Raw genomic sequence first — 18,299 nt, forward strand, 5'->3', positions numbered from 1 at the left:
TTTTTCTTGTTGCGGTTAAATTTTTTCCCACCCAGATGGAACCCACTGGGAGATAGAGTTCTCTGTGAGTTTCCTTTGTAATCTCAAAAACCCTCCATAGTGAGGAGCTAATGGTTGTTTGAGGCAAGGTCTCATTAGGCCTTAAGAACGTGTCCCCAACTTGAGAGCCTCCGGTGGTAGGATTGTAGGATGGACCGCCACGTCCAGCTGCTGGCTCCAAGTTCTTTCTCTTTTGGATCCATAGATTTTCCAGAAAGGGCTTCCTGCCTTCTAGCACCCTTGGGTCTTCCCCAGTCTACTGGGGAACTTTGATAGTTTCTATGTTTTCTTGGCTCTGCTCACTCCTCAAAGCCAAGCTGAGAATGAACAAAGCTGGAGAGTGAGGTCGGCTCCAGAATGTGGAGCCCCTACCGCACACACGCGTGCACACACACATACACACACCCTACCAGCCTCACGATGACGCTTATCTTGACAGCTGCTTTGTCGATATCACTTGCCCCCAACTATTTCTTTCATGTTGTAGGTGCCCCTGATGTTGGGGACTCCTTGGCTGAAGTCTCCTGTCTATTGCAAGCTATGGCACCCTGTCATCTTGGAAGAGAAAGTGTGATTTTATGTAGCCTTTGCCTCCATCTGACTCCAGAGGCTCTTCAGACCTGCCATCCTATTTCCGTCTCACATGTTTATTTACCTCACCCCTCTAGGGCTTTATTATTTGTGGTCTGCCTCAAGGTGTTTCTTGCCTAGTTGATGAAGCCTGTAAACTCTGCAGCAGAGATTCAGGGAGCCTACAGCACAGCAGCCTTCTTAGTTCTGGGAAGAATATATCCACTGGGAAGGGGGCTTTTATGAACTCAGACTAGCAGGTTCTTCAAGTGGTGTCGCTATATGTTCCTGTGAAAACCCCCAAATGTTCTTTTACAGGTTGAAACCCCTCAGAGCATTCTGGGTAGAATATTTTAGCACCATTATCATCAGATTTGTCTCAGCTTTTAAGCATAACCTTTATATTCTAAGGCCCTTTTTCTTCTTATGACCTATAGTTAATGTGTGTGGTCCTAAATAACATAGAAACACTTAGACATAAATGTATATAGTGATGCACATATTGTATGTATAGAGGTAACTTGGATCATATAGATTGTGTAAACTTATTACAATGTTACGTGTTTAGTTTTGTTTGCTTTTGCTTTTGTTTTTTGTTTCTCTGTATATCCCTGGCTGTCCCAGAACTCTCTTTGTAGGCCAGGCTGGCCTCCAGAGATCTGACTGTCTCTGTCTCGCAAGTGCTAGGATTAAAGGCGTGCACCACCTCCTGGCTGTGTGTAATCAGCACACTCAATCTTAGACAAAGTGAATTTCTAAAAAGCTATTTATTTCTCTGATTTTGATCTTTGTATAGCTCAACCTAGCTTTGAACTCATGATCCTTCTGCCTCAGGCTTGCACATGCTGGGATTATAGGTGTTCGTCACCACACCAGATTACAATTGATTTTAGAGGTCCTGTATGTTGGTAGTCTACATGGATATATCTGAATTGATGGCCAGTCTTATACACCAGGAGAACATGTCATTGGGTGACGTGAGGTACAAAAAATGATCATTCTTGTTTTCGGAATATGCAGATTTCCTGTTTCAAAACACACAAAATGTTTTCTACCTTAGATCATTTATATAAAGATTTGTTCTCTTTGTGTGTGGTGTGTGTGCTCGCGCGTGTGCGTGTGTGCGTGCGTGCATGGTTTGAGGGCAGGTGCACGTGAGAATGCAGGTACCCATGGAGTCCAGAAGAGGACACTGAAGCTGACTGGCTAGCATTACAGGAGGTTGTGATCTGTACTGGGAATTGAACTCAGGTCCTCTGCAAGAGCAACACTCATTCTTACTGCTGAGCTATCCTTCCAATCCCTCTAGTTCAGGTTTTTAAAAAAACGGAGGAGTCCAAAAGTAGACCAGTAGCATCAAAGAGAATTAAGTGCTGGCACACAAAGTCCTGCTTGATGGCCGCTGAGTTCAAGTATCAGCACTCCAGTTCTGGATTAGATGCTGGTCATCTATTCCTGCCTGCATTCATAGTGGCCGTAGCATCCTGGGTGGCAGGGTACAGACAGGACACTGCACACAGAACTGTGTTATAAAGACACCCCAGAGGCTATGGACCCCGGGGCCAGTGTTAATCTTCATGGTAGCTCCCATGCTGCCCACTAGCCTGCACTCTGACTCAACAAGGTGTCCATTGGTTGGGTTGGCTCTGTCAAGTCCTCCATACCCCGTGACTGTGGGTCAGTGTGATACATTCTCAGGTAACATGAGGTGAGGTCAATCACACCTGTGTCAGGAGATCTGAGGAGACCTCTGGTAGTTAGGACTTGCTTTCAACGTTGTTTTGACAAATAAATGGCTGGATTTGCCACTTCTTTCCCTCGGGAGGGATAACTTTGCTCCACTATTATTATTAAGAAGCGTATGAAGGATTAGCTGGTCTCTTTGGGCAGCCTACCCCTTTTCTCCTCCTGTTTTACTCTGTTTCTCTTTCTCCTGGTCACAGGCTTTGCAGTGTATGCTGGCGTCTCTGCAGGCAGAACTTGACATTCAAAGGTACTTGATGAAAATCGAGTCGTCCCAGCGAGTTAGTACTCTGCCTTCCCTTTCTCTGCACTGAGCTGCTCCCTCATTTGTGCCCTTTCCACGCAACAGCTTGTGGTGCCCCGATTGCCGTGGCCGACTAAACCAGATTGCCTGTATTTTCCCATTTACCCCACTGATCCACAACTACCACGACCAAGTGCCTGCAGCATTGGGAAACATGCGCATTGTTTGCAGTGCTAGGAACGGGTATAGTTAGAATGAGCATTAACTGCATGCTTGCCTCAAAATAATGTATTTTTCATAAGTTGGTTTGTGGTTTTGTAGAATGAGTAGTGATGCAGAAGGCTGGAGTTTTTGCATGGTTGTTGAATGACGATCTTCCCCAGTGAGACCCCTCACCCCCAGCTGACAGACAAGACAGAGTCCTCTTGGAAGTAAACCAGAGTCTTCCACTCCTGAAGTTCTGGATTCACACGAGTGACTTGATTCAGATTGAGTACCTCAGTAATGGGTCTGGGTCACTTGACTGGCCCACATTTCCATAGAGCGATAATGGGAACACGGGTGCTATTCTAGAACTTCCTGAGTCCATGTGCTGTTCTAAATGCTGTCCCCCAAAAGGGAAGATGTGCTGGAATTCCCCGTTTTGCAAATATGGAAATCGAGGCACAGAGAGATTAGATAACTTTATGTGAGGCCACGCTGCTAGTTAGTGGCAAGGCTGCGGCTTGCCTCCAGGATGTCTAACCCCAGCCATCAGTCCTTGACTTATTACTGTTGCCTTTAAACTTCAAGGCCCTCCACTTCAGACTGTCTTAGTTTGGATCGTTCAGGCTTCCAGAGATGGGAACCTCCCCTGTCATCTGGCTCAGTGTGGGGTAGCGGTGCCAACTGAAGCTGTGCTACACAGCCACCCACATCCTTTCTGTCCCCCACACAAACATGGGATTATTTATTTCCCCATCGTCTCCTGAATGTGCACACATCAGAACCACAGCCCTCTGCTGTGAGGCCCCAAATGCAAAGAGACTAGGGAAGCAGACTGTCTGTTTGCCTGTCTCCTCCTTGCTCAGTGTCAAGGACAGCGCTGACCTTTTCACCTTCCCTTTTTTAGATAATGGCTCCTTTGATCTTCTGTTTGGAACAACAAGCTCAAATTAGAATGTTCCAGCTCCAATGGATAGACTTAAAAACTAAATTTGGGGCCGGCCAGGACTCACGGCACAACCCTTTAATCCCAGCACTCTAGGGGCAGACGCAGGTAGATTTCTGTGAGTTTAAGGCCAGCCAGGTCTTCAAGCTACTCAGTAAGATCCTGTCCTTAAAAAGTTAAATTCTGGCTTCACAAACCAAAAAGCACCACTGTCATATCCCGCAGTTGCCCAGTTCTGACGGGTGTTTATCCTTAATTTCTTCCCATGAGTTCTTAACTGTTTTTATATTTCCATAATGAATTTTATAATTCATGCAGAAGAGAGGCCTCTTCCACTTCCTGGCATGTGCGCCGCACACTGAGCCAAAGCGCACAGGGAGGGGAAGGATGCTACAGCGAGCTCCTTTCTGCCGCTCGCACACTGCCCTGAACTGTGTTCCAGATTTTCAAAACTTAGATTTGATGTTGTCTTGTGGGATTTCTTTTCTCCCATCATAAACAATGCAGAGTCTGGAATCCCATTCCATTCTTTTTTGGGGAAGAGGGTAGTGGGGATGGGAACCCAGGATCCTGCTAACTCTGTAGTTTCAGTTTTTCTTTCTGTTTATCTTAAGTTTAAAAGAAAGAAACCCTGTGTTCTCCCTCCCTCTCTCTCCCTCTGTCTCTGTCTCTCTCTCTTGTTTGTTGTTTGTTTGTTTTATTTCAGATACGGTCTTATTCTGTGCCTTGGCTGACCTGGAACCCACTTTGTAGACTCAGTGAGCCTCAGACTCAAAGAGATCCATCTACTTGTCTCTGAGCTCTCCCCATGCCCCGCCCCCGCCCCGGCCTGCCCCATGGCTAGGATTAAAGATGTCTGCTGCCACCCCTAACTCTTTTCTTTCTTCTAAGCTTATCAACAAATCATTGCATTCTAGATAAGGTACAATTGCAGCAGTGAGTTTGGGAAATTCCCCACTGGAGTGGCAAGAGGATTAGGGTTGAAATGGAAGGTAGTTGTTTTTCTCTTTCGTGACCAGCGCGTGTCCTCTGTGACATGAAGTTCTGTTTGGAAATTGGAAGTAGCTGTTCTCCAGTCTAGCAGCATGGAGACAGTGAGCCATTGGTGTGTCCGTCAAATCACTGTGGGGTGCCATGAGTTATGGGCCACCCCTCATGGTAGGAAGCTGAGCTGAGCCTCCCCGAAACTGTGAGAGCCGTACAAGGAAAGGGTAGCTCAATGCTTTGTGGGGTTCACAGTCCACAAATGCTGTCCTGTGAGTTCTAAAACACTCTGCTTACCCTAACAACATCAGGTAAATATTCTAGTTATATTAGTTGTTTACTTTGTGTGGTCTGGGGAAGGGAACCCAAGGCCATATCCACACTATGCAAAAAAATCCTCCCCCACTGGGACAGACCCCTGGCAGCTCCTCTAGTGAAGTCGCTTAACTGAGAATTGATGCACGGAATGGTTTATTGTGTTTCACTAGTATAGCATTGCTGAAATTAGTCTGTGTTCCACAGAACAGTGTGAGCAAAACACAGGGCTTTCATATTCCTAAACTTGTCCTTTGCCTGGTTCTCCAAACCCTGCTATTTCATAACATAACGGAGCTAGGAACAAACAAACAAAATGAACAGGATCCTAGAAAGGAGGTTGAAATGCCCAGAAAGCGATTTTAGTGATTGTCTCTTTCTGTTTTGTTTTTTGTTTTTTAAGATATTTTTTGTTTGGGGGAGTTTTGTTTTAAGTGAAACTCACTGCAGTGAAGTTGAGCATGTGGTGGTCACGGTGGTGGTGCTAGGGGTGGGAGAGTCTGAGGGTGGGCTTCAGTGTGGGTGGCTGTGCTGTCTAAGTTTATAAGGAACAGCAAAGTTCTTCCTGGGATATTTGGAGAGAGTCTGGCCACAGTGCTAATGGCTTGGTGCCTTCCAACAACTCCCTGAGGCCATGTCCACTGTGGCGATGTTGGGAGCAGGTAAGAGTTCCCAGGACACTGTCACTGTGTATGCCCTCACTGCAGTTGGATCATTGCCCCTAGGGAAAAAAGCCTGGTTGGCTCCACAATAATACAATTCGTCTTTAAAAATTGCACCCCTAGCCTAGGGCCTCACACCCTCCCCTAGGCAGCAGGGTGGGAGGTGGGGGTTCCTAGGCCACAGGGTAGGAGGTGGGGGTGTCTAAGGACGCCTTTGCCAGGAGGCTTCTAAGGTGAATCTCAAAGGCTGCATGACGGGGCCCTTTCCTTTTCATCCCAGCAGTAACAGCAATCCCCACAGACACCTTTTATCTCAGACCCTTTTAAAGCACGTTCCTGTCCCTGAATTGCAGTGGCACCTGCTGCTGTGTTCCAGGAGCAGCCAGTGAGGACCTTGGAGCCTGGTGGCCTGTTCGAGCCCTGGCTTGTTTGTTTGTTTCTCTCCGAGGGAGGAAGGGATACAGTAATTGATTACAGGCACCGTGCTATAACAGAAGCCTCACCAGAGGAGGGAGCAGAGTCACAAATGTCCACCCTGTGATTGGCTGGAAATCGAGTCCAGCTGTTCCCTTCCTAGCACGTTGTATTTTACAAAGTTCTTCTTATATGATAAGGAAATACCCGACCCATGTTTTAGGAAGCAAAAGAGTTCTTCTTGTTTTAAAATCTAAAAGAAACAGTGTTGTTTCCCTTCTTTCTAAAACAGACAAGGTTGGATATCATAGCAAGCAGACAGCCTGGTTCACCTGGTCTTTTATTTTGTATCTGAAATAAAAGGGGAAGGGCAGCAGTACAGAACAGCGGTCTGAACTGGCGAGATCCAGATGTGGAACTTGTTGATGTCCTCACTTCCCAGCACGGTGGATGGTTGACGCTTTGTGAGGAAGGAGAAGGCTGGGCCTTAGGGGCTTTAAGTAGCTCTGACCTCAGGGTGGCTCTGTGGAGAAATCAGAAGTCCATTCTAAGTGTAACCGCTGAAGGGTCTGTGCTTTGCCCTAAGTGTGCAGACAGAAGGGCAGTGGGCAGGTTGACATCTAGTCCTGGCAGTGAGATAGCTACCTGGCATTCTATCCAGGTGAGGGGCCTGTGTTATGTCCAGTCTGCAGTGCAGTCAATTTGAGCAACAACCAAGGAAGCTCTGAACCACTTAAAGGAAAAACAAAACAAACAAAAACCAGAATCACAGAAGTGTACACAGCAAATGGTTTTATAGTCCAGAAACTATTTTTTTTAAAAAAAAGCATTGCGGGGCTGGAGAGATGGCTCAGAGGTTAAGAGCATCGCCTGCTCTTCCAAAGGTCCTGAGTTCAATTCCCAGCAACCACATGGTGGCTCACAACCATCTGTAATGAGGTCTGGTGCCCTCTTCTGGCTTTCAGACATACATGCAGACAGAATATTGTATACATAATAAATAAATATATATAAAAAAAAGCATTGCTAAAATTCTGATTTACCTGGAGTCCAGCTTTAGAGGCTCAGGTAAGGCAGCCACATCAGAACTACAGCCGTGGAAGTCTTTCTTGTTGGCTGTGGTTCCTCCTGGCTGTATCTAGTTTGGAGTTGAAAAGCCATTGCTGTTCTGGTTCCTGCCAATTTTGCATGCCATGAAAATCAGAATGTATTTCCCTTCCTCTGTTTTCCCTCATGCAACGTGCCCTCATTAGGAACCACCTCAGTTTGAAATCCAGGTGGGGAAGCAGGAAGTGGGTATGAGCAGGGCCCCGATGGTCACCGATCCTTCTGAATGCCCAGTGCCCAAGGAAAGTCTCCTCTTTCCCCCATTACACTTTTAACTGTCTTGCTGGTTCGTTATTTTTCTGATGTATGAACACAATCATTCTGATTTGAAGAAAGGGAGAATGCATGTTACCCATAATGCCAACATTGGAAGAAAACCAATGTTAATGTTTAGGATGTGACTTCTCTTTCCTACACTGTACGAGAAATGTTCCCTGTAAACACCTCTGTTATGCGTAGTATTCCAGACTGAACACATTGGAGTTTGGTAATTGCCTTGTAAATTGTTCCTAGACTCACTGATTTGGTTAAGGATGGAATGTGTATACATCTGTACCCACAATTCCACATTTTTCTTCCTTTAAACAACAACAAAAAACTTTTAAAATGACAACTATTTTGTGTGTGTGTGTGTTGTGTTTGTTCAAGCACATGTTGACACATGTGTGGAGGTCAGAGGACAACTTGCGGAAGTCTGTTCCTTTCCATCATGAGCACCTGAGGGCTGGACTCAGGTCATCATATGTGGCAATCAAGAACCTTCACCTACTAAGGCAGTGGTTCTCAACTGTGGGTGGCCACTCCTCTAGAGGTCAAATATCAGATATCCCTCATATCAGATATTTGCGTTACGACTCATAACAGTAATAAAATTACAGTTATGAGGTAGCAACACAAATAATTTTATGATTGGGTGTCACCACAACATGACAGGTTGTAGTATTAGAAAGGTTGAACCACCACACTAAGCCATCTTGCGGGCTCCACATTTTTCGTAATCTTTCTAAATCAAGCTAATCTTGGCTTGGCTTCCACCTATTGAGAAACATTCTCATGATATTCAGGGGAAACATTGTGCCCTTGGTTGGGATCATAAAGAAATTTTGGAAGCCCAGTTAGTCTGTTAAAGCTGGATGAAGGTTCTGTACCATGTGACTGCAGACAGCTACAAGGGACGTATTTGCTAAGCTTCCAGATTGAGTGCCTAAGCATACCACACACTCGTCTTCCAATCAGAAGTCTTTTTTGCAAATACAAGCAAGGTCTCCCCAGTTTAAAGAACACAACAGTGTCACCATCAGTGACTCCTGACTGTCATTCTCTCATTGTTCCTGAAAGGTCACACATTCCCCTTTTCAAACCCTGTTAGTAACTTCCATGTTCCCCAGACTCATTGTCAGACCTCTCAAAAGATGAACTGAGCACACAAAGGATGCTCTGTGGAGATCTTTGCAGGCCCTGTCAACCCTGCTGCAGAAGGTAGGCTACTCAACACATTTAGAAATGACAGTGTCATAGTATATTTTCAAAAGATTGCACACGTCTGTTTAAAGGACAGGGGCATCCCTCTTTTCATGCTGGAGCTGTCCTTGCCACTCCAGCCCACACATCCCCCTTATCCGACAATGAAATTGTGCACACGAGAGGGGAGACTTGAAAGAAAAGATGCTGTTGTACTTTGCTCTACTGCTGAATGGTCGGATTTCACTGCAGACCAAACATGGATGTTTTCACAGGTGAAACACATGAATAATGTCTGGGCACTCTGGGTAGAAGAGCAGGGGAAGTATTGATATACTAGCCTTGAAGAAACAGGGTATGGGCAGAGTTTATCAGGAAAAATTCATCAAAATAAATAATGGAAAGAAAGCCATTAACCTTTGTCCAAACAAAAGAATGGAAATGTTGATTTTCCAAGCTCAAGTAAAGGTAGTTGAAGAATGTCAGGAAAGTTAAAAGTTGGCATCAAATAAGGGCTTGAACTTAAATTCCCATCTTTCTATGGGGCCTGGAAGTTCTACATTGCTAAGACCTGTCTTGTGTTCTTACTCCCAATATGAAACACCCAGGAAGACAACAGGCATTCCATCTTGAGTGGGTTGATGCCTTGTTCTTGATTGACAGTCGAGCTCTTTTATCATGGAAACAAAAGTTGGTTTATTAGTCTCCACCTCCATTTCTCTGAGTCTTTAGAGCTGAGACCGTCTGACAATTTCAAGATTGTTCTAGAACCCCACTTCTTTCTTGCATTTATATTGCAGTTCTCACATTCACTGACATGTTCAGTGCGTTTCCCGCCTTGGCCGTCATCACAGCGATAGTGCTGAGGGATCCACCTGCTCCAGGCTTTGGTTATTCTGGCCTGGGTGCTCTCACAGGGCAACTAGTTCTGGGTCCCAGAACTCAACTGAGAGGGGCAGGTTCCTGGCCCAGAGGACAAAGACCTCAGTGGATTCTGCCACCAGTGTGGATGTCTGTAAGGACAGTAGCCCTGGAAGTCTGGTGTGCTTCACAGAGCTCCATGCCTTCCTTCCCATCTCCAGTCAGACACTCAAAGACTAATCAGAAGAAAGGATGAGAGTGAGAGGCAGCTGACCATATTGCGGACCATGGAAAGGACTCTAAGCTAACAGAGTCTTGGAAAGGCCGTCCCTAGTAACTGAACTTTCTTCAAAGATGAAGTATTGCTAGAGCAAGGATGGGAAAGAAAAACTAAAGTTCATGCTTGATTCATTATGTGATAATCTCTGACTTTGTTCGTAGCGACTAGATGGTTCCCTTCAGTATAAGCAAGAACTTTGACTAGCATGAGTTGAAAGTTTCTCAAGTGTCGTGATTCAAAAAAAAGGAGGCAATTAACCAGGGCCAGGAATGAGTCATTCTGAATACATTCGCATTGTGTTTCCAAGTTCTCTGTGGCAAATTGGGCATCCATTAGGATGAAGGAAAAGTTCATTAAGGCAGTGTTGATTTTTCTTTGCAAAACAGACTGTGATCTGAATACTTTGGCTCACCAGACATTCCACTGTTCCTGATAATTAGCATGTTAAATAAAGCTTTGTTTCAGGTTTATTTTTCTGGACCTCAGCATTTCAGTTTAGAGTTTAAAAGGTCTGAAAATAAGAATGAAAAAACATTGATCATTATATCTTTGATATCCTATTCTCTTTGACTACAGTGTTCAAATGCAAGAGCATCACACACATGCACATGTGTTCTCTCTCTCTCTCTCTCTCTCTCTCTCTCTCTCTCTCTCACACACACACACACACACACACACATACACACACACACAAGCACACACTAAGCACAAATCTGATATCCTAGTAAAGCATGCTGCGGGTGGCAGATGTTTCAAGTGCATTCATGCTGACAGGAGGCAGGCACAGCAGTCTCCTGGATTAGTGTCATGACAGAAAGGAGATCTTAGCATGGCCTAGCAACATGTTTGTATGGAGCAAGTACTGTGGAGTAAACAGTGTATAGGATGTCTCAGTAAGCTAATTTTACCCCCTGGGTGATATCATTCTTCTTTGTGGTATGTATACCTTAGAGTTATGACTTTTTTTTTCTTTTTTGGCCAGAAAAGGGATTTTAAATAGCAACACATGAGCCAACTATTGCCCAATGAAAGTTATATGTTGACCAGTTCTTGGTAGAAGGTGATCTGGATCCAGCATCTGTGAAGTCCTGGTTAATTAACTCAGCAATGAGATTCAGATCTGTAAACCTACATACTGAGTCTGGGTTCCTTCCATTGCTAGCAGTTCAGTGTGCATGGCTTAGATACTGGTTCCTCAGTGCAAGCACTGTTACAAAGCTACAGTGATGGTTAGAAAAGATTAGCAGGTGCGAGCCACTGGTCCAGGGCTGATGGAATCTGCAATGTTAGTTCTTTCCTTTCCTCCTTCCCTGTCATTAGGAAGAGAAGATGCCTGGAAATTTAGTCTAAGATGAAAACGTGGGAGAGAGCCATATGGATCCCCCTACACCATCGCTGCTCAGTGAGATCAAGTTCTCTTTAATGAAGAGAACACTTTAGAAAGGGTGAGTGGGTTTGGTGACTTGGCTGCACAGACCACCCTGTTCTCATTTGTGTTTGTATGGTTGAGGCACTTGGTGAACTGAGGAGTGATGTGGGAGTCCCCACTTGGTGCTGTGATTACCATTAATGAATTAAAAAAAACTGCAGTGGCCTGTTGATAGAGCAGAACTCAGGTAGGCAGAGAGGACTGGACTGAATGCTGGGAGAAAGAACGGTGGATACTGAGGACGCTATGGAGCTACCACTGGAGATAGATGTGCTGGAACTTTGCTGGTAGGCCACAACATTGTGATGATATACAGATTAATATAAATAGGTTAAATTAAGATGTAAGAATTAGCCAATAAGAAGCTAGAGCTAAGGAGCCAAGCAGTGCTTTAAATAATATAGTTTCTATGTGGTTATTTTGGTTCTGGGTGGCTGGGACGAACAAGCGGCTGCAACAATTGGCATCCAATGTGGCCAACTAAATCCACTTAAAAACATAAGAGAGCTTGAAAAAGGGAATTTTAGATAACAAAATACAGAGTTTAACACAGCTTCTTGCTGTTTGCTGGTAGCAGGCAGCATCTCCTTTAAGAGAGGTCTTACTGAAATGGAAATGCAGGGAGATTTTTGTCCTGGGTCACCATGGAATTACAAGGGAAATCCAGGGTTAGGGACTCTTGGCCATTGCTCAAGTGACCCAGAGAGTGCTCCATCATCCTCTGCTCCTTCTCCAGCTGAGCCTAACTCTCAGTTCTATGGCAGAGGCTGCAGAGCACATGCTGGGCCACCCAGGGTTCAGAAAAAGGCTTCATCTTATGCAAAATGAGGCCAAAACCTGAAATCTTGTGAGTCGCTTGCTTCCCTTTTAGGGAACATTAAACACACATACACACACAAAACAGGTGGGTGACACCTTTAATTCCAGCATTTGGGAGGAAGAGGCAAGCAGGTCTCTGTGAGTTTGAGGCCAGACTTGTCTACAAAGCAAGTTCCAAGACAGTTAGGGTTGTTATCCAAAGAAACCCTTCATGAAAAACCAACCAAACACACACACATACACACAAACACTATACATGTACATGTTTGTGAGTGTTCACATGAGTTTGTATACAGCATCAGGTCAGAGGGCAGCATCAGGTGTTTTCTTCAGTGGCTGTCTACCTTGGTTTTTCTTGAGATGGGGTCTCTCATTGAATCTGAAGCTTGCCAGCTAGTTGGTAAGGCAAGCCACCAGGATCTCCCTGTCTCTACCTCTCCAGTGCTAAGATGAAAGGTGTGCGCCATGGTGCCAGCTTTCGCATGAACTCTGGGAAACTGGACTCAACTCCAAGTGTTTGTGCAGTGATCACGTTCCACCTGAACCATCTCCCCGTGCCCTATTCCTTTCCTATAGTTATATTATGGGAGGGATGGGGCTTGAGTTTGTTTAGTTTAGTTCTGGGGTTTAAACTATGTTTAAATGTTGCGTGCTACCCTGAGCCATAGGACAGGATCTCTTTTGACTTGTTTTCATTGTCTCGGACTTTGCAAACCTAAGCAGCATCCCTCTGTATTCTAACCTCCTCTAGCTGCTTGATGCTCTTTGCTGGTCTCCAGAGAAAAAGTGGCTGTTGCTCATGTCTGAGTAACACAGCAGCCTGGATGGGGAGGGTGTGGGGGTGACTACTAGAATCGATGTTGGACAGTACTCGTTGGCTAATAAGGCCAACTCTTCTGGAAACCATGAGAGAACAAAACTGGAACTAAGGGCCAAACTAGTTGAAGCTTCACACTCCCTACCTCCCACTCCCACTGGTGACTGGAAGCAGAAAGCCCCAGGGCTGCTTGCCTGGGCCCTTGGCCTGAGCCTCTCATCTGTGATTCCACCACAAGGCTATGTTGTCTTCTCTCTGTGCCTTCTGCATCACTTTATACACAGGTAAAGCCCATGGTGACTTCTGAGGAAAAGAATTTGATCGGCTTCATCATGCCTAGGTGGCTATTGATTGATCCAGTTGGGGGAGAGCTCACAGCACCCCAGCACCTGCCATACTCAAGCTCCACTTTCCCCATCCACCTTTAGTTTTTAATGTTGCAGTATTGGGGATAAATCCCGGAGCCCACTGATCTGTCCTAAACAGCGCCCTCTCTTAAAGCCTTAGTTCTCTCCTGTCCTCACAGTGGTATGCCCACGTGGCTCTTCTTGTGTGTTATGTATATATGATGCTTTTTGGTTGTTTGTTTTCGAGACAGGCCTACATTGGCCTTGCACTTGAATTTACTATGTAGCTGAAGATGACCTTGAAATTCTGAGCCTTCTACCTCCACACCTCAAGTGCTAAGCAATGTCACCAAGCCCATGCAGTGCTGGGAGTGGACCTATAACTTTGTATGTGGTAGGCACACCCTGTCCCCAGATTCTGGATATGCAGTTCTTGGCCCCTAAGATATACCTTGTATACTAGGCATAGGCTGAGTAGTCCAAGCACATTGTTTTCAACACATCAGATCATAGGGTATCTAATACCAGTGCCAACAATTTCCATTGCCTTTTCAGCAGTGAGCATGTGTCTGAGGGGAGGGTGCATTGTCTGAGGAGATTGTTAGTGGGCAGGGAAGGTTTTCAACAAGAACCTGATGACATAAACATCAAGAGAAGCACCCCTTTAGAACCAAATAGTCTATATATAGGAAGTTAGAAAAAAATACCAGCCTTTTCATCTCTGTTTTTATAGTCACTTACTGCTGTGATGACCCTGAACAAGAAATAGAGATTTGATGTTTCATTTTCTTCAAGGATTATTGCCTGTTGCAATAGGAAATGGCAACCTATCACACGCACGCAGCTTGCTCGCCACAAGCTGCTAGGATGGCCACAGCAGATGTGATGAATGCAGCTGCTCCACCTGAAGGAATCTCAGTGTCTGCTATTTTGCTAGGCTAAGTGGATCTCTCCTCTTCACCTCCCTGCCTCTCTCGTTAGGACACTTCTAGCATGAGATTCTGCTTAGCTTAACTCCGGTGACCATAGCCATTGCTCCACGTCTTAGTGAAGTAGGTAAGAGAGGTTTAGCCATTGCTCACATCTTAGTGAGGTAGGTAAGAGAGGTTGAGGCCTATTTCCCTAGTTGGATAATATGCTTCATCTGTCACGAAGAGTATCAGTTCCCCCTAGTAGAAGCCAACTTCATAAAATGTAAATTGGGAAATAATCTGCTTTGGAAACTTGCGTATGAAAATGAACTTAAAGGGGGTAATTTGCCTATTAATAGCGTTGTTTCTGGCTGGAATCTCGGTTCACAATCTCATTCTCTTGTGGCTGAGTTTTATTTTGGATATGCAGGCATCTCTAGAAGACACATTCTTGGGGGTCACGGGAGGGGAAGAAATTGATTTTGTGTTTCCCTCTGTGGCCTTCCATGAGGTGCTGGAAAGAGCAGCTGTCTGGGTAGTGCGATAGGAGAGAGAGAGTGCCGTCTTTACAAGGGTCCCCTAGTGATGTCACACACAGTTGTGACATCACTCAAGAATCTGTAGCCAAATCATTAAAGCGGGAAAGGCACGGAATTTTCTCTTGATTTTAAAGAGAAGTAAAGAGACACATAAATTATCTCTTGATTTAAAAAAATAGTTTCTAGTTCTCACCAGAAGAACATGAAACAAGTGCAGATCATGGGATAGCGGGGTTTCAGAAGCTGCACAGGTCACGCGCCCAGGGCACCTCAATGCCTAGTGGACTGGCATTCTTAGGCAGCCCAAAAGAAATCAAGGAAAGGAACAAACCAACAAGTTTGGCTTCTGGGGACCGCCTATACCACTCTGCCACCCCACCAGCTCTTTTGGCATCTTAGTTAGTGAAAAGGCACCTGCCTGGTCCTTCTAGATCAGTTTGCTTCCCAGAAGGTGCCTGGGGTCATGTGGTACAGGTCAGTATTGGCCAGAGGTCTGAGAAAGTTGAGGTCATGTGCCCATTTCTCACAGTTCCCCAAGTTCCCAGCTCCTCTTTTCTGCCCTACAGCCTGTATCATCCCCCATCTGCACAGCAGCCACAGTGATCTAGAAAAGCATTTTATCCTGCTGTGACCCCCATGACTCCACTACTACCACCAATCTTGGATGGCGTACTTCCTCCTATTGTTTCTTATTCTCTCTTGTGTTTTCAAGACAGGGTTTCTATGTGTAGCCCTGGCTGACCTGGATCACACTATAGAGACCAGGCTGGCCTCAAACTCAAGAGATCTGACTGTCTCTGCCTCCCAAGTGCCGGGATTAAAGGCGTGTACCATAACATGCAGCCTCCTCCCTTCTCCTTAGTGTATGTTTCCTTCTGGATTATAAACACCACAAAGAAGGAAGTCATGTCTGTCCGCTGTCTCATTCTGTCCTTTGTCCCAAGCAGGAATGCCTGGAGCATAGTGTGTGTGTGGGGGGATCTCATGAGTATTTACTGAACTGTGCATGAATGTACTGCATGATTCATATGTGTACTTCTATCATAATTCTCTTGGGTTATTTACTTCACCAATTAAATCAAGTGCTGTTTGGCATCTCCTAGTGCTGACATTCTTCTGATCTCTGTACAATACTCCCCCCATCTTTTATGTTCAGGAAATATTTTGCATACTCCCTAGCACAGCAGTCTAAACAGGTAATTCACAGCGAAATTCAATTAGGCAGTGTGTGGATGGGGGTATCGACTGTGAATTAGCAAGGGAGATTAAAAAACAAAAAGCTGGACAACTTACTAAGAGTCCCCTGCCTCAGAAGAGAAATAATCAACAGTGTTATTAACGTCGTCCTCACAGTGCTATCCTACTGAATTTTTAAGCACATTTTTGCTTGCTTTGTTCATTGTTTTGATTTGTTTGTTTGTTTCTTTCATTTTTCAAGACAGGGGTTCTCTGTGTAGTCCTAACTGTTTTAGAACACACTCCATTGCCCAGGCTTGCCTTAAACTCAGAGCTCTGCCTGCCTCTGCTTTCTGAGGGCTAGGATTAAACCACCATGCCTAGGAAAGATTAATTGATTCCATTTGTGTGAATCTGTGCCCGCATGTGTGCCTGAGCATGCACCATTTACATACCTGATACTTGTAGAGGCCAGAAGAGGAGTCTGGAGTTACAGGTGGTTGTGTGCTGCTGTGTGGATCCTGAGACTTGAACCTAGCTCCTTTGGAATAACAGTCAGTGAATATTATTAACCCTTGAGCCATCTCTCCAACCCCTGGAGGGTTCTTTAGAGAATACCGTGAAGAACAGGTTGTATCCAGTTTACCCTGGTGCGAGTCTAATATCCACACTGGACACCTAGAACTGTGCACAGCCCCGGCTTTTGTGCATTAACAGTGCGAATCTGTTTGACGAAGGTAACAGTTCTCCATTATCCTTTCCCACAGTGCAGGTTTGTCCCCAACCTGCTTGAAATGGCATTTATAGGGTAGGTGTCCAGTGACCACAATTCTTAGTAAGCTCCTCAAGGACATTTTGTTTTCTGGGAATTGACACCACTGACTCCCAGAGTAGTCCTTCTGATGGCTTTCTTCCTGGCCACACCTGGCATTGGAAATACATGGCAATGATAAATAAATTGATGATGATGATGATGATGATGATGATGATGATGATGATGATGGTAATAACGCTTTCTTTACAATGTCTTTTGCAGACAAAAAGCCCCAAGCTGTCCCACAGTCCTCAGCCTCCAAGTTTGGGAGATCCAGTTGAGCATTTGTCAGAGACATCTGGTGACTCTTTGGAAGCCATGTCTGAGGGAGACGTCCCAAGTCCTTTCGCTAGAGGAAGTCGGACTCGAGCGAGTCTTCCCGTGGTGAGGTCAACCAACCAAACAAAAGAAAGATCCCTGGGTAAGCTTCAAAAGACAGTTTCAAGTGCCCCATTCTTACTGCATGTGAATGTTTTTATCCTTCCAACCATTTGCCCCTGGACTCAGTTATACAAACGCTGATGCTGGGAAACTTTGCTGTTTATTATTTATTATTATTATTTATTATTGTGATAGTTTCCCATCGCTGACAATTTCTGGAGATAACTGGTGCATAAAGTAGAAAGATTTATTTTGTTTTACTGTTTTAGAGATCCCAGTGGTTCTCAACCTTCCTAATGCTGTGACCCATTAATACAGTTCCTCATGTTGTGGTCACCCCCAACCATAAAATTATTTTTGTTGCTGCTTCATAACTGTAATTTTGCTATTGTTATGAATCACAATGTAAGTATCTGATATGTAGGATATCTAAAATGTTACCCCAGTAGGGTTGTTACCCACCGCTGAGAACCATTGCTTTAGTTCATGTTTGACTGGCTCAGTTGCTTTGCTTTGGGGCCTTTGGGATGTCAGTGTTTACTGAGCAGCAAAGTTGCTTACCTCGTGGCTGCCAGGAAGCAAGAAGGATGTCTGCATAGCCCTAGTCTATTGCTTTATTCCTGTGAGGAGAACAGACATCATTGGTGGGACGTGGGGTAGAACAGAGCTATGGCTGGGGTGCAGATAGGGAAAGGAAGGGCCAAGGGTCTCCAGTGTTCTTTCTTCTACTTGGCCACACTGTCTTAGGGTGTTATCACCTCCTAGGAATGCTGCAGGCTGGTGAAGAAGTCCTTTTTTGCTGATATATAGGCTTTTGTGGGGACATTGAAGATCCAAAACAAAGTGAGCCTCAGGATGAGCTGATTTGTTTTCTGTCAGCCTGACAAGAGCCGGAGTGATCAGTTAGAAGGAAGCTTCAGTTAAGAAATTTAATTGCCTCCATAAAATCAGGCTGAAAGCAAGACTGTGCGACATGTTCTTAATTAGTGGTTAATGTGGGAGAGTGTCATCGTGGGTGGTGCCAACCCTGGCCTGGTGGTCCTGGTTTCTATAAGAAAGCAAGCTGAGAAAGTCTTGTGGAGTGAGCCAGTAAGTAGCACCCCTCCATGGCCTCTGCACCAGCTCCTGCCTCCAGGTTCCTGCCCTGTTTGAGTTCTTGTTCTGACTTCCTTCACTGATGAACAGTGGATGTGTGAGCCAAATAAACCCTTTCCTTCCCAAATGGCTTTTGGTCAT

At 45.1% G+C, this 18,299-nt stretch overlaps 1 protein-coding gene across 24 annotated transcripts in view; it reads left to right on the forward strand.

Annotated features, from left to right (window-relative positions):
• Kiaa1217 (KIAA1217 ortholog) overlaps positions 1-18,299 on the forward strand; it is an 812,359-nt gene that overhangs the window by 647,441 nt on the left and 146,619 nt on the right. For 13 of the 24 annotated variants that reach the window (XM_075970611.1, XM_075970609.1, XM_075970600.1 and 10 more), the window contains 2 exons: positions 2,553-2,633; positions 16,905-17,103. In XM_075970611.1, the coding sequence (XP_075826726.1) occupies positions 2,553-2,633; positions 16,905-17,103 (280 nt within the window). The remainder of the gene's footprint in view (positions 1-2,552; positions 2,634-16,904; positions 17,104-18,299) is intronic. The other 11 variants (XM_075970615.1, XM_075970614.1, XM_075970623.1 and 8 more) reach the window with 1 other exon arrangement.

Source organism: Microtus pennsylvanicus, chromosome 4 (assembly GCF_037038515.1).
Source record: "Microtus pennsylvanicus isolate mMicPen1 chromosome 4, mMicPen1.hap1, whole genome shotgun sequence".
In the NCBI taxonomy this organism is placed as follows: domain Eukaryota; kingdom Metazoa; phylum Chordata; class Mammalia; order Rodentia; family Cricetidae; genus Microtus; species Microtus pennsylvanicus.